Consider the following 18201-nt stretch of genomic DNA (forward strand, 5'->3'; position numbering starts at 1 on the left):
GGTCAGCAGCAGCTGCTGACTATGTCGGATGGAAGAAAAGTGGGCCCATATAGGGCCCCCAGCATGCTCCCTTCTCACCCCACTCTTGTCGGCGGTGTTGTTAAGGTTGAGGTATCCATTGCGGGTATGGAGGCTGGAGCCCACATGCTGTTTTCCTTCCCCATCCCCCTTAGGGCTCTGGGTGAAGTGGGATCCTATCGGTCTCCAGGCACTGAGACCGTGCTTCGTCCACAACTCCTGGGAGCCTGCTGGATAGGAGCCGGGTATCGTTCAGGGACATGGCCCTGCTACTTGGATGTACTCTGTGTCCCCGTGGGGACCGAGCACAGCAACACTCCAGCATTGCTGGGTGTTGCTAGTGCACCGGGGACCGCGGCGCTGACCGGGTTAAATGTGCCATTACACACTCAGCGTCGCTGAGTGTGTTTATGTAGGGGGACTACCGCGCTGACCGCCGCCGCCATGTTTAACACTGAGGCGCGGCTGGGACTTGTAGTGCGCCGGGGACTTCCGCGCGGCCGCGCTTTTACGGCGGCCACGCTTATTACTCGAGTCCCCGGCTTTTGCGGCCTAGTCTTTCTTCCTCCCGCCCACAGCCCTGACAAGCAGGGGAAGGGCGGGACGCTGTACAGACGAGCAGCAATGAGGGCTGGAGAATGCTTTGCATACTCCACCCCCCTCACTGTGCACTGTGGGGCACCAGTTCCCGCACTTTCTGGGTCACGCCCACGGCTCTCTCCTCTCCTCAGGACGCCGGCAGCCATTCCTGTCAGCTCCTCGGACGCTGCAGAGGGGGACAAATTCTGGGAGACCCAGGCAGGGATTCTGGTGGCCTCACAACCGCTTTAAGCGGGTGGTAAGCAGCACCTGTGGTGCTAGCCCCATTGTGCAGAGGTGTAATTATATGTTTATGGTATATACTTTACACTGTATAGTGCACAAACTGTTTTCATATATACTCTATTGTGTTGCTCAGGGAAGACAATAGCATGGCGCCCACAAAAGGCAGGGGTGCCAAAACACAGGCTTACTATGCTGCCTGCGCCGCATGTACGACGCCACTACCGGCAGGTTCCACTGACCCTCATTGTGTGCACTGCTCGGCCCCTACTGCACTTGCTCAGCCGGAGCCTCTGCTAAGAGGGGCCCAGGGGGAGCCACCTGCTGACACTCTCCAGGTGACAGGGACGGAGTTTGCAGTCTTTACAGATAAACTCTCTGAAACTATGGCTAAGATACTAGAAGCCTTGCAGTCCAGACCGGTATCTCAGCACAGGGACTCTGTTGAGTCATTGTTCCCTGGCCCACCTCAGTTGGACCAACAATGTCCCCCCGGGGTATCTCATAGATCCCAGGCTGGGGGCTCTGACACGGACCCCAGCCCCAGACCGATTAAGCGAGCTCGCTTGGAAATTCCCTCGACATCATCATGTTGTTCAGGGTCTCAGCGAGGGGAATCTCTGGTTGATGACGCGGAGGTAGCTGATCAGGATTCTGATCCTGAGGCCGCTCTCAATCTTGATACTCCGGACGGGGACGCCATAGTGAACGATCTTATTGCGTCCATCAATCGAATGTTGGATATCTCTCCCTCAGCTCCTCCGGTGGAGGAGTCAGCTTCTCAGCAGGAGAAATTCCGTTTCAGGTTTCCCAAGCGTACACCGAGTATGTTTCTGGACCACTCTGATTTCAGAGAGGCGGTCCAGAATCACCATGATTGTCCAGATAAGCGTTTTTCTAAGCGCCTTAAGGATACACGTTATCCCTTTCCCCCTGACGTGGTCAAAGGTTGGACTCAGTGTCCCAAGGTGGATCCTCCAATCTCCAGACTGGCGGCTAGATCCATACTTGCAGTGGAAGATGGGGCTTCACTCAAAGATGCCACTGACAGGCAGATGGAGCTCTGGTTGAAATCCATCTATGAAGCTATCGGCGCTTCTTTTGCCCCAGCATTCGCAGCCGTATGGGCGCTACAAGCTATATCAGCAGGTCAAGCGCAAATTGACGCAGCCACACGCACTTCCGCGCCGCAGGTGGCGTCCATAACCGCTCAGACGTCAGCAATGGCGTCTTACGCTATTAATGCTGTCCTGGACTCTGCGAGCCGTACGGCGGTTGCATCCGCCAATTCGGTGGTACTCCGCAGGGCCTTGTGGCTACGGGAATGGAAGGCAGATTCTGCTTCCAAAAAGCGCTTAACTAGTTTGCCAATTTCTGGCGACCGATTGTTTGGCGAGCGTTTGGATGAAATCATCAAACAATCCAAGGGAAAGGATACATCCTTACCCCAGCCAAACCGAACATACCCCAACAGAGGAGGGGGCAGTCGAGGTTTCGGTCCTTTCGGGGCGTGGGCAGGTCCCAATTCCCCTCATCCAAAAGGCCTCAGAAAGATCAAAGGAACTCTGATTCATGGCGGTCTAAGTCACGTCCTAAAAAGACCACAGGAGGTGCCGCTACCAAAGCGGCTTCCTCATGACTTTCGGCCTCCGCAATCTGCATCCTCGGTCGGTGGCAGGCTCTCCCGCTTTTGCGACACCTGGCTGCCACGGGTAAAAGTCCGCTGGGTGAGAGACATTCTGTCTCACGGTTACAAGATAGAGTTCACCTCTCGTCCCCCGACTCGATTCTTCAGGTCATCCCCGCCTCCCGAGCGAGCCGAGGCTCTTATGCAGGCGCTGGGCACTCTGAAGGCAGAAGGAGTGGTGGTCCCTGTTCCTCTTCAGCAACAGGGTCACGGTTTTTACTCCAACCTGTTTGTGGTCCCAAAGAAGGACGGGTCTTTCCGTCCTGTCCTGGACCTGAAACTGCTCAACAAACACGTAAAGACCAGGCGGTTCCGGATGGAATCCCTCCGCTCCGTCATCGCCTCAATGTCCCAGGGAGATTTCCTTGCATCGATCGATATCAAAGATGCTTATCTCCACGTACCGATTGCTCCAGAGCACCAGCGCTTCTTGCGCTTCGCCATAGGAGACGAACACCTGCAGTTCGTGGCACTGCCGTTCGGCCTGGCAACAGCCCCACGGGTTTTCACCAAGGTTATGGCTACTGTAGTAGCGGTCCTCCACTCTCAGGGTCACTCGGTGATCCCTTACTTGGACGATCTCCTGATCAAGGCACCCTCTCAAGAGGCATGCCAACACAGCCTCGACGCTACTCTGGAGACTCTCCAGAGTTTCGGGTGGATCATCAATTTTCCAAAGTCAAATCTGACACCGGCCCAATCGCTGACATATCTTGGCATGGAGTTTCATACCCTCTCAGCGATAGTGAAGCTTCCGCTGATCAAGCAGCGGTCGCTACAGAAGGGGGTACAATCTCTCCTTCAAGGTCAGGCACACCCCTTGAGGCGCCTCATGCACTTCCTGGGGAAGATGGTGGCAGCAATGGAGGCAGTCCCTTTCGCGCAGTTTCACCTGCGTCCTCTTCAATGGGACATCCTTCGCAAATGGGACAGGAAGCCGACGTCCCTCGACAGGAACGTCTCTCTCTCTCAGGCGACAAAAGCTTCCCTTCGGTGGTGGCTTCTTCCCACTTCATTATCGAAGGGGAAATCCTTCCTACCCCCATCCTGGGAGGTGGTCACGACGGACGCGAGTCTGTCAGGGTGGGGAGCGGTTTTTCTCCACCACAGGGCTCAGGGTACGTGGACCCGGCAAGAGTCCTCACTTCAGATCAATGTTCTGGAAATACGGGCAGTGTACCTTGCCCTGAAAGCGTTCCAGCAGTGGCTGGAAGGCAAGCAGATCCGAATTCAGTCGGACAATTCCACAGCGGTGGCATACATCAACCACCAAGGCGGCACACGCAGTCGGCAAGCCTTCCAGGAAGTCCGGCGGATCTTGATGTGGGTGGAAGCCACGGCCTCCACCATCTCTGCAGTTCACATCCCGGGCGTGGAAAACTGGGAAGCAGATTATCTCAGTCGCCAGGGCATGGACGCAGGGGAATGGTCCCTTCACCCGGACGTGTTTCAGGAGATCTGTTGCCGCTGGGGGGTGCCGGACGTCGACCTCATGGCGTCCCGGCACAACAACAAGGTACCGACGTTCATGGCACGGTCTCAAGATCCCAGAGCTATGGCGGCAGACGCCTTAGTTCAGGATTAGTCGCAGTTTCAGCTCCCTTATGTGTTTCCTCCGCTGCACTGTTGCCCAGAGTGTTACGCAAGATCAGGGCCGACTGCCGCCGCGTCATCCTCGTCGCTCCAGACTGGCCGAGGAGGTCGTGGTACCCGGATCTGTGGCATCTCACGGTCGGCCAACCGTGGGCACTACCAGACCGACCAGACTTGCTGTCTCAAGGGCCGTTTTTCCATCTGAATTCTGCGGCCCTCAACCTGACTGTGTGGCCATTGAGTCCTGGATCCTAGCGTCTTCAGGATTATCTCAAGAGGTCATTGCCACTATGAGACAGGCTAGGAAACCAACGTCCGCCAAGATCTACCACAGGACGTGGAAAATTTTCCTGTCATGGTGCTCTGCTCAGGGTTTTTCTCCCTGGCCTTTTGCCTTGCCCACTTTTCTGTCCTTCCTTCAATCTGGACTTGAAAAGGGTTTGTCGCTCGGCTCCCTTAAGGGACAAGTCTCAGCGCTCTCTGTGTTTTTCCAGAAGCGCCTAGCCAGACTTCCACAGGTACGCACGTTCCTGCAGGGGGTTTGTCACATCGTTCCTCCTTACAAGCGGCCGTTAGAACCCTGGGATCTGAACAGGGTGCTGGTGGCTCTTCAGAAACCACCATTCGAGCCAATGAGGGATATTTCTCTCTCACGCCTTTCGCAGAAAGTGGTCTTCCTAGTAGCAGTCACCTCTCTTCGGAGAGTGTCTGAGCTAGCAGCGTTGTCGTGCAAAGCCCCTTTCCTGGTGTTTCACCAGGACAAGGTGGTTCTGCGTCCGGTTCCGGAATTTCTCCCCAAGGTGGTATCCCCTTTTCATCTCAATCAGGATATCTCCTTACCCTCTTTTTGTCCTCATCCAGTTCACCAATGTGAAAAGGATTTGCACTTGTTAGATCTGGTGAGAGCACTCAGACTCTACATTTCTCGTACGGCGCCCCTGCGCCGCTCGGATGCACTCTTTGTCCTTGTCGCTGGCCAGCGTAAAGGGTCACAGGCTTCCAAATCAACCCTGGCTCGGTGGATCAAGGAGCCAATTCTCGAAGCTTACCGTTCTGCTGGGCTTCCGGTTCCCGCAGGGCTGAAGGCCCATTCTACCAGAGCCGTGGGCGCGTCCTGGGCTTTGAGGCACCAGGCTACGGCTCAGCAGGTGTGTCAGGCGGCTACCTGGTCGAGCCTGCACACTTTCACGAAACACTATCAGGTGCATACCTATGCTTCGGCGGATGCCAGCCTAGGTAGACGAGTCCTTCAGGCGGCGGTTGCCCACCTGTAGGAAGGGGCCGTTTTACGGCTCCATTACGAGGTATTATTTTACCCACCCAGGGACTGCTTTTGGACGTCCCAATTGTCTGGGTCTCCCAATGGAGCGACAAAGAAGAAGGGAATTTTGTTTACTTACCGTAAATTCCTTTTCTTCTAGCTCCAATTGGGAGACCCAGCACCCGCCCCTGTTTTTTTGTGTACACATGTTGTTCATGTTGAATGGTTTCAGTTCTCCGATATTCCTTCGGATTGAATTTACTTTAAACCAGTTTATAATTTTTTCCTCCTTCTTGCTTTTGCACCAAAACTGAGGAGCCCGTGGGAGCACGGGGGGTGTATAGGCAGAAGGGGAGGGGCTTTACACTTTTAGTGTAATACTTTGTGCGGCCTCCGGAGGCATAGCCTATACACCCAATTGTCTGGGTCTCCCAATTGGAGCTAGAAGAAAAGGAATTTACGGTAAGTAAACAAAATTCCCTTCTTTCTTTTTCTCTGTGCTATAGGATACAGGCCATATACCAGGATGGTATATGAGCACGATGGGGGCATATAGCAGGATGGGAGTATATGAGCAGGATGGATGGGGGATATATGAACAGGATGGATGGGGGGGTATATGAACAGGATGGGGTATATGAACAGGATGGCAGTATATGAACAGGATGGATGGGGGGTATATGAACAGGATGGATGGGGGGTATATGAACAGGATGGATGGGGGGTATATGAACAGGATGGATGGGGGGTATATGAACAGGATGGGGGGTATATGAACAGGATGGGGGGTATATGAGCAGGATGGGGGGTATATGAGCAGGATGGGGGGTATATGAACAGGATGGGGGGTATATGAACAGGATGGGGGGTATATGAACAGGATGGGGTATATGAACAGGATGGCAGTATATGAACAGGATGGATGGGGGGTATATGAACAGGATGGGGGTATATGAACAGGATGGGGGTATATGAGCAGGATGGATGGGGGTATATGAACAGGATGGGGGTATATCAACAGGATGGGGGGATATGAGCAGGATAGATGGGGGAATATGAGCAGGATGGATGGGGGAATATGAGCAGGATGGATGCGGGGGTATATCAATAGGATGGGGGTATATGAACAGGATGGGGGTATATGAACAGGATGGGGGTATATCAACAGGATGGGGAGATATGAGCAGGATGGATGGGGGGATATGAGCAGGATGGATGGGGGGGTATATCAATAGGATGGGGGTATATGAACAGGATGGGGGAATATGAACAGGATGGGGGAATATGAGCAGGATGCTGGTATATAAGCAGGATGGGGGTTTATAGCAGGATCATATACAAGGCAGGAGGATCATTACCAGGATGGGGTACCTTAGTAGAGAATTTGGGGACATTACCCCCATAATAGTGTCAGCAGCAGATCCTCGCCCCATAACAGTGTGTCATGACCACATTTTTTTGCTTAAAGTTTTATTTTCCTATTTTCCTCCTCTAAAACCAGGGTGCGTCTTATAGTCCGGTGCGTCTTATAGTCCGAAAAATACGGTATGTGGTTGCATTTGCTGGTATGCGTAATCTACATTAGATATTGTCTATTTTCAGATGCAAACTGAACTCTCCTGGATCCACCGGACTACAGAACCTGAAGCGAGTGATCTGTTACTGTGAGGACATTAACACCCGCTATAAACTGGCCATTGACAACAAGTTCTATGACATCACTGATGTCCTGATGAAAGACTCACAGACACGGTGCTGCCTGACAGATATGCTGTCTCGATAAAAGACCTGAGGAGCAGTGATAACCGAGCACGGGTCCTCAGTACTTGTTACCTGCAGTTGGGTGCTCGGATGGGCAAGACTCCAGTACCCAAAAATAATGGAAGTCAATGGGGAACTCTAGCATTTTTCTGGGAAAATGTTCGAGTTCCCTATTGACTTCCATTATACTCGTGTACTCGAGTCTTGGCCATCCTAGCATCCGACTGGTCGTTACGAGTACCGAGCACTCAAGCATGGTAGTGCCCGCTCATCTCTACTGAGGATAATGGAATCGTGATGATCAAGCAGCATTTCTAATGTTTGCTTCTACCGGACTGTTAGAAACCTCAAGTTACAGCTGCCTCTGTGACATTTTATGGAGTTAAAGGGCAAATATGTGTCCTGTTTTCAGGAGACTTGAAAGTTTTGATGATTTTTTTTTGTTTGTTTTATTATATTTTACTAGTCTAATCACAAATAAACCAATATGCCATCATTAAATTGCAGCACTGTATGGCACTTTTATGTCAGTCATAAGGATAATATGGCAACATTTCTGAACCAAGTCACAAATCTGGGCCTGGTCACCCGAAACTACAGCATCATCAGTCTTTATGATGACGTCCGATCTGGTGTTCAGAGCTGTGCCAGGCTGAAATTTGCATCTGTGCCCATAGTACGTTTGTGGGACATTAGACTTATGCAGACTTTGCACTAAGAGCTTGATTACATAGGGATATTTTGTATGTATGGATTTTGTGTATTCCCCCAACCCCTTGTTTTTTGTTTTTTTTTTCCTTTCTAAAAATGGAACTGAATCTCCCTAGCAGAAGCAGGTACCTGAGGAGAAATCCACTCATCCCCCTCCCCTTTTTTCTTAGTAAGCGGTTACACAATATTTCGATTTTTGAAGTACTGTTTGCACTATAGTTTTTAGTGGATTCTGTATATTCTTGTTAATTATTTGATGTAGCTAATATTTTGTAAGAAATGAGCTGAGCTTTATTAAACTTTATCCATGTTTGTTCTCCCGTTATTACTGCCATTTGTCAGACTTGAGCCAATATCAGAGTATATATACACACACACCAGGAATTATCGGAAGGTGTGTGTGTGTGTGTGTATATGTGTGTGTATATATATATATATATATATAATATTAGTAGGATTTTTGTGTACTCACCGTAAAATCTCTTTCTCTGAGTCTTCATTGGGGGACACAGGACCATGGGTTATGCTGCTGTCACTAGGAGGCTGACACTAAGTAAACATAAAAAGTTAGCTCCTCCCTAGCAGTATACACCCCGAGCCGGAGGCGGGCTCAGATCAGTTTGGTGCACAAGCAGTAGGAGGAGTACCAGAATCACCATACATAAAACAAAGTTATGACTAAAATAATGCAGCCGTGCGAACAAGAGGTCTATGAACATAAGACCGCTGAAAATGGCAGGCAAATGCAATTAAACAACCAAAAAACCAAGCAGGGTGGGTGCTGTGTCCCCCAATGAAGACTCAGAGAAAGAGATTTTATGGTGAGTACACAAAAATCCTACTTTCTCTATCGTTTCACTGGGGGACACAGGACCATGGGACGTCCAAAAGCAGTCCCTGGGTGGGAATACAGAAGCACCGCAGATAGGAAGAAAACAACGACCTCCCTCGGCGGGCTTGTACTATAATTGAATGCTGTCACCCTATTACAGGTGTGCAACTGCTGCCTGCAAGACCTTTCTCCCAAAACTAGCATCTGCCGATGCTTGGGTGTGAACATGGTAGAACCTAGTAAAGGTATGCAGGCTGGACCAGGTGGCGGCCTTGCAGACTTGGTCGGCTGATGCCTAATCGCCCAAGAGGCTCCCACTGCTCGGGTAGAGTGCGCCCTTACCCCCCGCGGCGGAGACTTGTCCCGAATCTGATAGGCCTCAGATATGGCAGAACGGATCCATCTGGCAATTGTGGCTTTGGATGCCAATTCACCCCTCTTGGGACCAGAAGGAAGGACAAACAGACCATCCGACTTACTGAACGGCGCGGTTCTGGAGACATAAATTCTAAGGGCGCGCACCAGATCCAGGGTGTGCAAGGACCTTTCCAAGCTGTGAGAGGGACCAGGACGGAAGGACAATTTCTTCGTTTAGATGGAACGGGGAGACCACCTTTGGGAGAAAGGATGAATCTGGCCGGAGAACCGCTTTGTCCTGGTGAAAAATCAAAAAGGGGATGTGAACGCCAGGCGGGATTGGTCTTGAATGACGGGGTCCTCCTGTCTCTCGGAGGAGAGCGGCTTTTTCGCGGCTGGGGAGTGGAGTTGAAGCTGCGAAAGGGCCGGAAACGAGCGGTGGGGCGCCGATTCTGGAAGCGCTTGGGGCGCAATTGGGGAAGAGATGTACTCTTTCCTCCCGTCGCATCGGAGATCAACTGGTCCAGCTTATCTCCGAAAAGACGTTCCCCTAGGAAGGGCAGGGAAGTCAGTGACTTCTTAGAGGCCGCATCCGCGTTCCAGGACCGGAGCCAGAGGGCTCGACGGATGGCCACATTGTTGCTGGCGGCCTGGGCCGCGCAATTGGCAGATGCCAGGGCTGCATTGAGCAGGTACTCGCCCGCAAGGGAAATCTGCGAGGCGATGAGGACCAGGTCCGGATTGGCAGGAATGGCGCGGAGTCCGCAGCGTAGCGTGTCCGCCCAGGACATCAGTGCCTTCGCAACCCAAACCGAGGCAAAGGCCGGTGAGAGGGATGTGCCCGCTGCCTCGAAGGCAGAACGGGCCAACCTGTCAATAGTACGGTCCGTGGGGTCCTTGAGAGACGTACCGGTAGTGAGTGGAAGGACTGTGTGAGAAGACAGGCGGGAGATTGGGGGGTCGACAACAGGGGAGCCTGCCCAATCCTTTCGAAGACCCTCAGGAAAGGGATAATGCAAATCAATGGACTTACCGCTGGTAAATACCTTGTCCGGCTGTTGCCTGTGGCTGCGCAGTAACTCAGCGAATTCTGGATGTCCGCTGAATGCGCTTTGGGCCCGCTTCATCCGCTTAAACGAGACCTGGGTGCTCTGGGAGGAGACGGGGTCCACTTGTACCTTTTAGGGTCTAGTTTACTGCTTCTATCAGGCTATTCACCATACGCCGAATATCAGCCGCCTGCTCTGAGTCCAGCAGGGGTGCTGCATCGGAATCATCATCGGAGTGGTCAGAAATCTCCCCGGAGGAATGATGGTATGGACCTGGGGATGAAGGTGAAACCTGGGAAGATGCTGAAGGCGAGACCTGGCGGGTCCGCTTCTGAGCAGCCGAGGAGGTCCCTGCGACGGGGCTCACCTGCTCCGGAGGCGATTGCGTCAGGTCTGCGGGAGTCTGGGCAAGCGACGGCAGCAGGCGCAGTGCTTGCGCGATGGTCCGAGAAGCCTCAGAGAGGGAATCTACGGACTGGGACAGGGATGCTAGCCAGTCGGGGGGGGGTGGGGGCGGGACGCAGGGCCCTGTAGCATCTGGCGCTGTGGCGTCTGCCGTATCAGAAGCGTCGGCCGAGGGGTCCTGCGGAGGCTGCGAGTCTGAAGAACAGACGGAGCATAGTGGGGCGTCCTGGCCTTGGGTAAATTTGGTCTTGCAGGAGGAGCATGCAAAAAATAAGGCAAAGGGGGCCTGCTTGGATCGGGTGGACTTAGCATTAGGCACGGTGAAAAAAGTACTCTCCCTGGTGGCTGCTAGGAAGGAGACAGGAGAGGGTTAACTCGTCCCTAAACTCGGAGAACGCTACCTAGTGAGGGCTACTCCTTAGGAGCAGGGCTTACCCAGGTCCTGTGTGCCGCCCACCAGTCCAGAAGGAGTCCAGGAGTGAGCTGGCCAGAAGAGTGAGAACGCCGGCGCACTGCAGCCTCAGGGGACCAAGAACAGGCTAAAATGGCGAGGGGACGCTGGGGGAGGAGCAGCGTTCAGGCGCGAAAAACGGAGGATCCACAGCCCCCACCACAAGCCAGGAGGCTGAGCGGTGGGAGGAGACTGGGCCAGACGACCGGCGGCCAATAGTGCTGCAGCGGGGGCGTGGCTAGGACGCAGGAGCGACTAGGCCGAGACCGGGGCCTAAATTTTGGAGAGGGCCGGGGGAAAGGTGCAGGAGAGGTCGATCCTACCTGTTCTCGGCGGCGCCGGCCCAGCGACGGATGCGGTGCAGGCAGGGCGCCCTGCCCCTGCCTGTGTACAGTGCTCTCGTCCAGGAAGACTGAGGACTCCGGGGGAGAGCGTGCTGAGGCAGGGAAGTGGACATCATGATGGGGGAAGCAGCCCCCCTGCAGGAGAAGGCAGCGTGAAAGGGCCCCATCGGATTACAAACGCTGCGGAGGTTCCATCCCTGCTGTATGCCCCTGTACGCCCTTTGGGGTGATACCGCAGGGCGAATCAGGGGTGCCCACGACAACCTGCCCACACGCGCAACCCCGGGAGTGGTACCAAGGGGATGGACGGGGGAGAGGGCCCGAAATCTCAAGCCCCTGCGACCCTGTGGAGTGGTACCCACAGGGCTGCGGAGGATGAGTGAAGAGAATACCTGCAGAGAAAAAGACAGTTATGAGAGCGATGAGCAGCGCCAAAATAAAGGAAAAAAAGCGCAAAAACACAAATGGCTGAGGGGGGCCGAGACGGCCCACATCAGCCTCCTACGACACTAAGCTAAAACTGATCTGAGCCCGCCTCCAGCTCGGGGTGTATACTGCTAGGGAGGAGCTAACTTTTTATGTTTACTTATTGTCAGCCTCCTAGTGACAGCAGCATAACCCATGGTCCTGTGTACCCCAATGAAACTATATTGCCTTATTCTGTCTGTCTTGCTCCAAAATTGTGTCCTTACGGTGACACAAAGCGGATTGGCCGCTGGGCTCGCCATGGCCCCGCCCCCCCACACCGATTGGCCGCTCGCCCAGGCTCCGCCCCCACACGGATTGGCCGGCCGCTCGCCCAGGCTCCGCCCCCCACTCGGATTGGCCTCTCGCCCCGGCACCCTGTACGTATTGGCAACTCGGCCACGCCCCGCCCCCCGCACGCATTCCCCGAAGCGACACGGAGCCACGACTCCCAGGTGAGTACTCTACCCCCGGGAGCCCACATCAGCGTACGCCGCCAACCCAGCTGACACATACCCTCGCATTGCTGGGGTTGCCGCCGTATGCTGGTGTGGGCTCCCGTGCGACCGGGGGACGGGATACGCTGGTAACCATGGTAGCATAGTTACCAGCGCATCAAGGTCCTGCAGCGGCGGAACATACACACACACACACACACACACACATCAGATCACACTCACTCTCACACACACCCTCACACACACCCTCACACACACCTCACACACACCTCACATCGCATCCACACACTCACAACATCCTGGAATATCGCTTGCTTCTCGGCGGCGATCCTGTGCAGTGAGCTTCCAGGACCTGCCTGAGGATCACATGGCCAGAAGCATGTGGTATCTCCGGATGTTGTGAGTGTGAGCGCATATGTGCAATATCGATCGGGTGTGTGTGTGAGTGTATTCGATCGGGTGTGTGTGTGTGTGTATGCGATCGGGTGTGTGTGAGTGTATGCGATCGGGTGTGTTTTGTGTGTGTGTGTGTGTGTGTGTATGCGATCGGGTGTGTATGCAATCGGATCTGTGAGTGTCAGCAGAGGAGCACGGCGTGCTGGAGGAGGCTGGGAGGAGAGAGGCTGATCCTGGGGAAGGCTGATGCTGGAGGAGGCTGGGAGGAGAGATGCTGATCCTGGGGAAGGCTGATCCTGGGGAAGGCTGATGCTGGGAGGAGAGAGGCTGATGCTGGGGGAGGCTGATGCTGGGGGAGGCTGGGAGGGTGTAGGCTGATGCTGGGGGAGGCTAATGCTGGGGGAGGCTGATGCTGGGGGAGGCAGGGAGGAGAGAGGCTGATGCTGGAGGAGGCTGGGAGGATAGAGGCTGATGCTGGGGGAGGCTGGGAGGATAGAGGCTGATGCTGGGGGAGGCTGGGAGGTGGAGGCTGATGCTGGGGGAGGCCGGGAGGCGGAGGCTGATGCTGGGGGAGGCTGGGAGGCGGAGGCTGATGCTGGGGGAGGCTGGGAGGAGGGAGGCTGAGAGAAGAGAGGCTGATGCTGGGGGAGGCTGAGGCTGGGGTAGGCAGGGAAGAGAGAGGCTGATGCTGGGGACAGAGAGGTTGATGCTGGGGACAGAGAGGAGAGGCTGATGCTGGGAGGAGAGAGGCTGATGCTGGGAGGAGAGAGGCTGATGCTGGGAGCAGAGAGGCTGATGCTGGGGGCAGAGAGGCTGATGCTGGTGCAGCATGGGGGATGGAGCACGATGGGGGGATGCGCAGCATGGGGGATGGAGCACGATGGGGGGATGCGCAGCATGGGCGATGTAGCACGTTTGGGAGTGCGCAGCATGTGGGATGGAGCACGATGAGGAATGCGCAGCATGGGGGATGGAGCACGATGGGGAGTGCGCAGCATGGGGGATGGAGCACGATGGGGGGTGCGCAGCATGGGGGATGGAGCACGATGGGGGGTGCGCAGCATGGGGGATGGAGCACGATGGGGGTTGCGCAGCATGGGGGATGGAGCACGATGGGGAGTGGGCAGCTTGGGGGATGGAGCACGATGGGGAGTGGGCAGCATGGGGGATGGAGCACAATGGGGAGTGCGCAGCATGGGGGATGGAGCACGTTTGGGATTGCGCAGCATGGGGGATGGAGCACGATGGGGAGTGCGCAGCATGGCGGATGGAGCACAATGGGGAGTGCGCAGCATGGGGGATGGAGCACGTTTGGGATTGCGCAGCATGGGGGATGGAGCACGATGGGGAGTGCGCAGCATGGCGGATGGAGCACGATGGGGAATGCGCAGCATAGGGGATGGAGCACGATGGGGAGTGCGCAGCATGGGGGATGGAGCACGATAAGGGGTGCGTAGCATGGGGGATGGAGCACGATGGGAGGTGCACACCTCCCCCCAACACACACACACACACACACACACACGCGCACTGCACAACACACCACACACACACACTGGAAACCACAAACACCGCCCTACACAGACACCCACACACACAGACAACGCTGCACATACACAACACCCAACACAAACCGCAGCATACACAAATATACGCACATACCGCACAACACACACATTGCACAAAACATACCTCCCCCCAAAACACACACACGCACCCCACACCCACACAAACCGTGCAACACACACTCAACGCTACAGACACACAGCGCTCCACAAACAACGCAACACACGCAACACACATACAACACCGCTCTCACCCCCGCCACACCCAGACAACACTCAGAACATGTACAGCGCCCTACACAAACACTTAGTAACTAGACACAACAACATCGATATATATAACAAAAAACATACATTAACTACACAATAAATTCTAGAATACCCGAAGCGTTAGAATCGGGCCACCTTCTAGTGTGTGTATATATATATATATATATATATTAATATATATCTAATTGCGTGTGTGTGTGTATATATATATATAATGTGCATAATATATATATGGTTAGTCAGAGTTTAGAATTTGTGGTTCTTCATTTGATCTGGCCACGACCCCGCACAATTCACAAAGATATTGGCCACAGGAATGGCTTTTCCTGTACCAGTGGGAGTCGTGGTAATTATAACCTACCTGCATGACTTCTCATCAAGGCTCGTTCTGACTCAGAGAGCTTAGGGAGCCTTACAGATTACCGTGGACACCCTGACTCACTTTGGGTTTATTATCAACAGGCTGATATCCTCTCTGATCAGTCCATCTAAAAGCCTAAGGGTACCTTCACACTTAGCGATGCAGCAGCGATCCGACCAGCGATCTGACCTGGTCAGGATCGCTGCTGCATCGCTACATGGTCGCTGGTGAGCTGTCAAACAGGCAGATCTCACCAGCGACCAGTGAACAGCCCCCAGCCAGCAGCGACGTGCAAGCGACTCTGCGCTTGCACGGAGCCGCCGTCTGGAAGCTGCGGAGACTGGTAACTAAGGTAAACATCGGGTATGGATACCCGATGTTTACATTAGTTACCAGCGCACAGCTGTGTGTGCAGGGAGCAGGGAGCCGCGCACACTGCTTAGCGCTGGCTCCTTGCTCTCCTAGCTACAGTACACATCGGGTTAATTAACCCGATGTGTAATGCAGCTACATGTGCAGAGAGCAGGGAGCCGCGCACACTGCTTAGCGCTGGCTCCTTGCTCTCCTAGCTGCTGTACACATCGGGTTAATTAACCCGATGTGTACAGCAGCTACATGTGCAGAGAGCCGGAGCCGGCAGCACAGGCAGCGTGAGAGCTGCAGAGGCTGGTAACTAAGGTAAATATCGGGTAACCACCTTGGTTACCCGATGTTTATCTTGGTTACAAGCTTACCTCAGCTGTCAGACGCCGGCTCCTGCTCCCTGCTCGCTTCATTTGTCGCTCTCTCGCTGTCACACACAGCGATCTGTGTGTCACAGCGGGAGAGCGGCTTTGAAGAAAACAAACCAGGGCTGTGTGTAACGAGCAGCGATCTCGCAGCAGGGGCCAGATCGCTGCTCATTGTCACACACAGCGAGATCGCTAATGAGGTCACTGCTGCGTCACAAAAAGCGTGACTCAGCAGCGATCTCGGCAGTGAGCTCGCTGTGTGTGAAGCACCCCTAATGGAAGTATTCATGAGATAGTAAGGCTTTAGGCTATGTGCACACACTGCGGTTTTTTTGACGCTGCGTTTTTGTGCGTTTTTTAGCGCTAAAAACGCATGAAAAAAACGCATGCGTTTTTACCGCGTTTTTTGCTGAGTTTTGCTGCGTTTTTTCTCACTGCGTTTTTCTGCGTTTTTTTTATCAGTGAACATTGCCATTAAAGATTGTTGAGAGAAAAAAAAAAAAGGTCTGATGTCATTTCCTTCTTCCATATGTTCTTCATTCTCCACTAGTGTATGCAGGAGAGCAGACAGCTGCAGACCTACAAGGCTCAGCATACTCCATCCACTAGTGGATGCAGGAGAGCAGACAGCAGCTGCAGAACTACAAGGCTCAGCATCCTCTATCCAATAGTGTATGCAGGAGAGCAGACAGCAGCTGTCGAACTACAAGGCTCGGCATCCTCCATCCAATAGTGTATGCAGGAGAGCAGACAGCAGCTGTCGAACTACAAGGCTCAGCATCCTCTATCCAATAGTGTATGCAGGAGAGCAGACAGCAGCTGTCGAACTACAAGGCTCGGCATCCTCCATCCAATAGTGTATGCAGGAGAGCAGACAGCAGCTGTCGAACTACAAGGCTCGGCATCCTCCTTCCAGGACTGTATGCAGGATTTACCCCCCAAACAAAAAAAATGACATGGGCTTCGCCATATTTTTGTATGCTAGCCCGGTACAGCAGGCAGGTACGGGCTGCCCCCAAGCCCCAGCTGTCGATTTGTACCCGGCTCTGAACCAAAACTATAGGGAAGCCCTTTTTTTTTTTTTTTTTTAAATTATTTCATAAATTTCATGAAATAATTAAAAAAAAAAAAAAATGACGTCAGCTTCGCCTAATTTTTGTGTCCAGCTGGGTACAACTAGGCATCTGGTGATTGGAATCCGCAGTGCAGGGCGCCCATGGTTTCTGGGCACCCCTGCTGCGAATTGCAGTTCGCAGCCACCCCAGAAAATGGCGCTTTCATAGAAGCGCCATCTTCTGGCGCTGTATCCAACTCTTCCAGCTGCCCTGGTGACGGTAGCTCGCTGGGTAATAATGGGGTTAGGGCTAGCTGTATATTATCAACTGGCCCTAAGCCCGAAATTCATGGTGTCATGCCAATATTAGAGATGGCCACCATGAATTTCTAGTAAAGATAAAAAAAACAACACACAGAAAAATATTTTTATTAGAAATAAAACACAACACAATTAGTGACTCCATCTTTATTGAAATAAACAGCCCCCCCCTCCGCAGTAATCCTGGGTCAAGGGTCCCGCGCCGTCCAATCCGGATCCAATATCATCTGATCGGTTTGCTGGAAGGCAAAGCTATCAGATGATGTGTCAGGTTCAAGGATGTGAATCACATGACACATCAGCTGATTGTATAAAAGCCATTTATACAATCAGATGATGCATCAGCGCAAAAAAAAAAAAAAATACTCACTTATGTGCTGATTACCGGCAGCTCCTGGAGCGATTGGAGGAGTCTGATCCCGTCCGATTGCTGCAGGAGCTGCTGGTAATCAGGGATGAAGTCTCCTGACGGCATCCGCTGACAGGTTAAACCGTCCGGGCGCCGGCGTCACCCCGAGACTTACGATCAGCTGACGCGTCAAGTGACTGCATCAGGTGATCCATCGCCAGGTCCTGCAAGCTATCGAAGGTGTCCCGGCCGTCTGCACACAGCCGGAGCGGCGGTACCGTAAGAGGAGCTGGGAGCTGACATGCCACTGGGAGTCTGCAGACAGGTGAGTATGACATTTTTTTTTTTTTCTACTGTTCACTTTTGTTTTCGCAGCTGCCTCCACCTCCCGCCCAGATATGGCGCCGTACGGCAGCAGACATGCACAGGACTGGATGTGGACGCAGCGGTGACGGTACTGGGAGGATTCACGCTTCTGTGTTTACTGACAGAAGGAATCCTCTTCCTGTACATGTTACTTTACTGCCCACCTCCTGCGTTTTATAGCTGCATTTTTGGTCTTAGAAACTCAACAAAACGCACCGAAACGCAGCTATAATAATTTGTGTTTCTCATTGCGTCTTTCAACATCCCATTGCACTCAATGGATGAAAAACGCGGGAATAATTAACATGCTGTGTTTTTGTGGTCACCACAAAAACGCAGCTGAAAAAAAACGCTGTGTGCAGACAGCAAAAATGAAAACTCATAGACTTTGCTAGGGGAAGCAAAGTCATGCAGTTTTCTGCGCAAAAACGCACCCGAAAAACGTGCAAAAACGCCGCGAAAAATGCACTGTGTGAACTTACCCTTAAAGAGGTGTATTTGGTGCAACAGCAGGCCAAGAATCTTACACCACACAATTGGTATATGGTAGGTTGGATAAACACAGATTTTTTTT

General features: G+C 53.3%; 1 protein-coding gene across 1 annotated transcript in view; it reads left to right on the plus strand.

The window, feature by feature from the left end:
• SPG11 (SPG11 vesicle trafficking associated, spatacsin) overlaps nt 1-8166 on the plus strand; it is a 124599-nt gene extending 116433 nt beyond the window's left edge. Inside the window, exon 41 of the mRNA XM_075346095.1 lies at nt 6984-8166. Within this exon, the coding sequence (XP_075202210.1) occupies nt 6984-7164 (181 nt within the window). The 3' untranslated portion in view covers nt 7165-8166. The remainder of the gene's footprint in view (nt 1-6983) is intronic.
• The last annotated feature ends 10035 nt before the right edge of the window (nt 8167-18201 follow it).

This window comes from Anomaloglossus baeobatrachus, chromosome 4 (genome assembly GCF_048569485.1).
Source record: "Anomaloglossus baeobatrachus isolate aAnoBae1 chromosome 4, aAnoBae1.hap1, whole genome shotgun sequence".
NCBI lineage: Eukaryota > Metazoa > Chordata > Amphibia > Anura > Aromobatidae > Anomaloglossus > Anomaloglossus baeobatrachus.